This window comes from Triticum dicoccoides, chromosome 6B, assembly GCF_002162155.2.
Source record: "Triticum dicoccoides isolate Atlit2015 ecotype Zavitan chromosome 6B, WEW_v2.0, whole genome shotgun sequence".
Classification (NCBI taxonomy): Eukaryota; Viridiplantae; Streptophyta; class Magnoliopsida; order Poales; family Poaceae; genus Triticum; species Triticum dicoccoides.
In genome coordinates, this window is record NC_041391.1 from 198531017 (window position 1) to 198537863 (window position 6847).

The window sequence follows — 6847 nt, forward strand, 5'->3', positions numbered from 1 at the left end:
GCCTACCTCCCTATTGATATTAATAGCCGTGCTACCACCCCGTACTAACTGCATGATCCAGGAGCACCACCTGTCATTGAACCCCCTACGCTCAAGCACCAAGTGCAAGAAGGAGCTAATCATAAGCCTTTTGGAAATCAAGCTTAAGGAAGATGCCCCTATGGTGACATCTCCTAACCTCATGGACAATCTCAGGCCAAGATCCCATCGTGGATGCGGCGACCCTTCAGGAACACGGACCGGAATGGGTGTGCGGGGTGCTCTGCAATAGGAGATAGTCATGTCGCACAAACCTTTGCAAAAATCCTCTTGGGGACATTAATTATCGTAATCAACCTAACGTGTCGGATATCCATTACCCCAACTATTTTGGGGATCAGGGTAATGACACCAAAGTTCAGGCATGCCATATCCAGCGCCCCAATATAAAATTCATGGAACATCGGCTGAAGCTGAGGCCAAAACTTTTGAAAGAAGGCCACCGGAAGGCCCGCCACCTCTTCTGGCAAGAATGGGAGTGTCAGTTTCCCATTCTCAAGGTCGGAAACCTTAGCCGCCACGCCATTGGCCAAAAGTCCCCCGTGATGAGCTCCTTATAGGAGTGGACGTGGGATCTTATCTTTCCCAGCTGCTGAAGAAGGACCTCGCCTTTCCCACAAGCAAGGGATGGAACACCTCCGCCGCTGCCCATTAGCAATCGCCTGAAAATAGGCAGTATTAGCATCCCCTTTCAGAAGGCATTTCTCGGCCCCTCGACGCAACGAGAAGAACTCTTCACTCTTGAAGATTTCCACAAGGTAGGCTTCCAAGGTGTAGTGCATAAGCCACTCGTCGGCCCACAGCACCGTCAGCAATCACATCCAACGACTTAATTGGTCAGGCAAGGCCCCTTTACGGGCCCTAAGCTCGGTACCCAGATTAGCCCCCACCCCGCATTACAAAATCAGGTGTTTTCCTACTGGTTAGCAAGGCCTTGATCCTCTCTAAGGACAGGATGCTGTAGCCGAGGAAAGGAGGAAGACATACACCAAGGAATAGTGTTTCAAACTGACTCACTGTCCAAATTTTATTTGCAAAAATGTTCTTGAAGGCAGAATACTACAGAAACAAGTACATATGGTTTCCCTGAGAACGGCATTGAGACCCTGAGAGCATAAGCTATTCGGCTCAGAAAAGAATAATGAAAGCAGGGTTGCTTACCTGCTGGTATGAAAGTGGATGGATGACAGCACCACTAACTTCCCGGAAATGATTTGGAGTTATGGAGTGCAAATCCCCTACCTGAAGAGTCAAATAAGTATGATGTGGCAAACTGAGGTTACAATAGAAAAATGAAGTCGGGCACGTTGTATTACAGGAGCAATACATCATATATACTGCTCTCTCGTATACAGATTAAATAAGATGTGTCAAGCTCGCAAACTACCTTCAGCTTTACTGTCAAAGGAGTTCCACCTCTTTCGATCTGCAAATTTATCTCGCTGCCAACGCTCTCATCAAGTAAGGACTCCATAGTGAGAAATTGCGTTACAATCTGTAAATAGTTAAGAACATCGTTCAATAAGAAATTAATGTGGTATGACAAATTAACATAACATGAAAAATGCATCATCGAAAAGAAATATAGTGAACAATAAGCAGCCGAGTTTTATAGTTAGGTTACGCACGTGACTACAAGAAACATTTAGTAACTTTCAGAGAACCAACACACCAAATTACAAAAACTGATGGCCTGTGGGCTGTGGTAAATACTAAATACACCATCTAAAAATGCCTAGGGAGAACACTGCTATGCATGGTGGACCACTTGGAAGGAAAGAAATGCGAGGATCATGAAAAATAAACAAACAACACCGGCCCAGGCTCTCTCTAGGACGTTAGCTGGGAGTAATAGGATCACCTGCTTGATCCACTGGCCATTAGAACCTCATTAGGCTTTTCAGGCATGGTTTAGTTTTTCCCGTGTGCGCCATCTCGGCACTTGGGCTAAGCCCTGGTTGTAGCTGTATCTGACTGCTCTGCTCTTGTATTTCTACCCCTACCATTTCAATGAAAAGCTGTTGCACAGCCTTTTCATCAAAAAAAAAAGTAGGTTTGGATTGTCCAAGGCATAGCCCCACCTCATGCCTTAACGCTTAATAGTTGGGGCACGGGTAGGGTGCGTTGTCTCTTCTTTACTGCCTTAAAAACCATGGTCAATTGGGTGTGTGCATTGTTTAATAAGTTCCCTGATCTTACATTTGGTGATACAGCAAAACAGAGGGAATCAGGGATATTCGGGAACAGTCGTCCGCAATAGACGGGTGTTCCAATTCAAGTCACTGCTAATGTAGCGAGAACAATTTGAAGAATACACAATAATAAACTAGTATACTAAATCTTCATAAGTTTCCGAAGGAAAGTCTTTTGGCATTCGATAACCTAGAGAAGAGTCCATATACAACAGCAACCAAGCATAATATTTTCTGAAAAATCAAGTACAAGTTCTGAAATATTAATAACTTAAGTTTACAAAATTAAATTTATATTAGGCGCAACTAATATAAATGAACTGTTGAAAGCCATGATGAACACCAACACAGACCTTATTGATGATAATAGAGGTATCAGCAGTACAATCAATGGAGTCACAAGACATCAGTGCAGTGTCAAAAATTAAGTTGAAATATTATTAGTATACCATTTGAAAACAATCGTACCTCCCCATTCATGCGAATCAGCACGTCACCAGGTTTCAGATGTTTGTCTGCAGGTCCATCTGGCACCTGCAATAACAGAATTACCCAGTTTCCGTATGAGATAGAAAGGTACTACCTCTGTAAAGAAATATAAGAGCGTTTAATTCGCTACTTTAGTGATCTAAACACTCTTATATTTCTTTATGGAGGGAGTACAATGGAAGAAGCAACAAGCTGAGCATAAAAGAAAACATGTTTAGAAATAACAAAACTAAGAAGCAAACATTACCAAAGAATCAACAACCAGCATTCTAGTCTCCCCTGCTGGAGAAACAAGTCGTACCGCCTGTCCTAGCAGAAATTTCAAGGTGCAATTAATCATGTACTTCCTCCGTTCTAAATTACTCGTCGCTAAAATAGATGTATCTAGAACTAAAATACATCTAGATACATCCATACGTGCGACAAGTAATTCGGAACGGAGGGAGTAGCACACAGAGCCGTGAAAAGACAAGTGTACATCTTTCTCCAAACTAGAAAAAGGAGCACAGGAGGATCATACCTGCTCGGTTTCATTCCTGCGTCCAAGACGTCGAGTTTCTTCGAAACCTTTGTGTTGAAAAGTCACCTTTGAAAAGGACAGAATAAAAAATGGATCATGGATGATCTGAGTTCCCGAATAATAGATAAAACAATTACTCCCCCATCCAAATATGTAGGTTTCCATGGGATGAGTGCCATTAAACTTCAGTAATTAGCTCTCCAAAATAGAAAACTAAAACGGTAGCATCTAATAGAACAAAAGGATCATCAAACAGAATGCACACCTGAAGTGTACCACGAGGAATATAAGCAGATTCTGGCTTGCTACCAAATGTGTCCCAACAGCCACGTATCAGATTGAGTGCTCTAACTACCTGGAACAATTTAGGCAGATAATGTTAGCAAAGCTAAGAGGGCCCCAAACAATTAATGGATTAAGTAGCAGATGATGATCTGGTTTCTATGATCCCAGAACATCTATGTTCTTCCTGTGAGCATGAGGAAGTACTATATTAGTGTTGATACATAAACAACTTACACCGTCTAATGGAAGGTAGAAGGCCGAAGCACTGGAACTGCTGCTTCCTGCATTCAGTGCAACAACTCTTCCTTGGCAATCAACAACAGGGGAACCACTAGAGCCACCTTTAGTACCAGATGCAGCCTAAAGAAAAAAAATTATTTTAACTTATGAGCACTGGCAGTGGAGCAAATCACCAAGCATTATTTTAGATGCATTGGCATCACTGATTGGAACAAAAAATACAGAATATTGGATAGCTGAAAAGAATTACCTGTATGTAGAATGTATTGAAATCGTTGTAGCCATCCCTTTTAGAAAAGTAAAACAAGGTTAGGACTTCGAATTTATGCAGCAATACATAATGATCCATGGATTGAATATGCAAGCTTTGGTCATGTAAAGCAAGGCATACTTTTGGTAGTTTGGTGCTTCTCTATCAAGTCGAGCCAATGTTCCCGGCAAGATTGAAACCTATATCCAGTCAACATGAATCAACATGCAACCCATTGTATTGGATAACTCTCTAGTAAGGGATGAAATCTCCAATATTTAGGTGTACAACATGCATGTAACTCTATGGGCTACTTCAGAGCAGAAACTAAGCAACAGATTGAAGTGATTTTAAGGGCAGAGATTTGATTTTCGGCCATCTTGGCCTGGGGCAAAATAAATCCCTTTCGGCCAAATAATTACAGCCCGGTGAAAATTTGGTCAGATTTTGGTCAAAATTTGGTCAGATTTTGGTCAAAATTTCAAATTTCGGTTTTGCAACTTCGTCCAAGATATTGATTCTGGGGAGAAAAAAAGGCAAACCGAAAATTAAAACTCGGGGCGGCGGGGACCTTTTCACCGCTGTCATTACCGACAACCCGGATTTCCAGCCCCATAGATGCTGCTTCAGGTGCTAGAGGGATCTCATCGTACTTAAGGTACTTTATGGCAGCTGGATCATAGCGAAAAAACCCAAAATCATGTACCTGTTTGGAGAAGAGTGGGGGAGCTTGGATTAAAACAGGGTCCTTAGCAAAACTGATTAAAATACGCCATGAGCAGTGGAATAAGCAGAAACGAATGGAATCAAATAGTAGAACAAAAGCACTCACAGGATCTCTGTAGATGGCGTACACGGGTATCTCCTCACTGTTCACAAAAATCGCCTCCGCAACAACAGGCCCAGGCCCGACGACGTGGCGGTTGGTGAGGATGATGCCGCGGGACTTGTCAACGACGAAGCCCGTGGCATGGCTGGTTCCCGCGACCCCGGTGTCGAAGGCGCGCGGCGCCGTGGTGTGGAGGACGACGACGGCGGGCACCACGCGGGAGAGCGCGCGGCGCCAGCCCTCCGCCGTCTCTGAGGACACGGTCTCCATCGCCAGCTCGCCGCCAACCTCCGCTGTCACAGTCCTAGCATGATTTTGAAAGAGGAAAAGGAATGGGATTCAGCAAAAATTTGGCTACGACGGAGAAGGGAGCTATTACGATCTCCTCTCCTCGTACGCAAGCTGCACGCTATTACGATCTCAGCTTTACAATGCTCTGCTGTAATTAGATAACCTGCTCGGCAGCAGACGGGGGAAGGGGGCTCGCCGGCGGAGAAGACAACGACTCCCCTCCAGCTGCCGTCGCCGCTCCCCTCTAGCTGGCCACTTCCAGTCAGCTGCGTGTGAGGCCCGGGTCGTTGAGATGAGCTTCTCACGTATGAGTATGAAGGGAAGTTAGGCACCGATCAGCAAGCAGATGCCGCGAAATTATTGACATAGATGCCCCGAATTGGTTGCATTTGGTGGATAGGATGAACCCTAGGGCCTAACTAGAGTAGCTCAAATGTTCTTTCATAGAGCACTCAAAAAACGCCTCACGCGCTAAGGCCAACTCCACCGCACGACCCTATCCTGTCCGCCCCCGTTTGTTTGGGGTAAAAGGGACAAATGAGGCGGCCCAGCGCACGACGGCCCGGACCCATCTTGTCCGTTTTGTGTCCGGGCCGACCCATTTCGAGTGCAAACTTGCGCCGGTTTTGGGTCACGGCGGACACCAAACGGATGCGCGCCTCATCCGCGTCGGGGCCGCGTGGCAGGCGGCCACCTACCTCCCACCCGCCCACATCAATGCGCACGGGCGGGCGGCCCCACCTGTCATCCACACGTCGAAGGATCGCCGTCCTTCTTTAAGTGGAAACCGTGGACCGGTCGTCGTCCACACTGCCCCACGCCGTCCAGCCCGCCCCCGTCTACCACGCACCGCCGGCCCACCTGTGGATGTCGCCGGCCTACATCGACCTCGTCAGCGACGACGACGACACCGGCGGCCAGTGAAGACGGCGACGGCCACGGCACCGACTGGCGCGGCAGGAGCGCGCGGGAGGCGTTTTTTTAATTTTGTTTTTATGTTAATTATGAAACTGGGCCGTTTAAGTGGCCGTGGAAATTGGCCGTTTTGTGGCCGTGACCCCTGTATATGTTTTATGTTTTTTCGAATGCGTTTATTTACTTTTTTTAGTCATTTCATTCTAGTTTTTATAGTTTTTTTATTCACGTCCACCTTAGACACGATTTGGGGTACGGCCGCGTGGTGGGCGCATGCACGACCCAACAGACAAAGCCGGACACGGACGAACCCATCGGCGCCTCAAAGGGACGAAATCCAGTCAATCCGGACGTCCGTTTAGGGTCGTGCGGTGGAGTTGGCCTAAAAACGATCGTTGTTGTGCGCCGGAGACAGAAAACAACGCTCCAACAGAAGCTATAAAATAGAGCATGCACAAAAAGCTTTAGCGCACGGCTGTGCGCGGGGGCTGCTGCAGATGGAGCAGCCGGCTTGGGCGTCGTGTTTTTGTGTATCCGGAAAATCTCTCATTGCTCCCGCACGCTAAAAGACTATTTTAACGCTGTAAAAGAATTACCGCGCCGAGGCAAAGCGCGCCTGTTGAAAATGCTCTTACCCTTTCGGAGGTATAATATCATCTATAGTCGAACTTAGCAAGTCCGGCCACTCTAATCCCTAAATGTATGTGGGCGCGTTCAGGCGTAACCATGGACAGTCTTGTGGGTCTATTCCTCTTATCAAATTCTTAAATCCATGCAAATCATGCATGTCAATCATA

At 46.2% G+C, this 6847-nt stretch overlaps 1 protein-coding gene across 1 annotated transcript in view; it reads right to left on the minus strand.

Annotated features, from left to right (window-relative positions):
• The window catches only part of LOC119321041 (protease Do-like 7), a 25244-nt gene extending 19685 nt beyond the window's left edge, over nt 1–5559 (minus strand). The window contains exons 1-12 of the mRNA XM_037594892.1: nt 5299–5559; nt 4848–5148; nt 4587–4721; nt 4157–4215; nt 4016–4052; nt 3760–3885; nt 3506–3595; nt 3241–3306; nt 2968–3024; nt 2700–2765; nt 1427–1534; nt 1201–1281 (exon numbers count right to left, since the gene is read on the minus strand). Coding sequence (XP_037450789.1) covers nt 1201–1281; nt 1427–1534; nt 2700–2765; nt 2968–3024; nt 3241–3306; nt 3506–3595; nt 3760–3885; nt 4016–4052; nt 4157–4215; nt 4587–4721; nt 4848–5114 — 1092 coding nt within the window. The 5' untranslated portion in view covers nt 5115–5148; nt 5299–5559. The remainder of the gene's footprint in view (nt 1–1200; nt 1282–1426; nt 1535–2699; nt 2766–2967; nt 3025–3240; nt 3307–3505; nt 3596–3759; nt 3886–4015; nt 4053–4156; nt 4216–4586; nt 4722–4847; nt 5149–5298) is intronic.
• Between the last annotated feature and the right edge of the window lie 1288 nt (nt 5560–6847).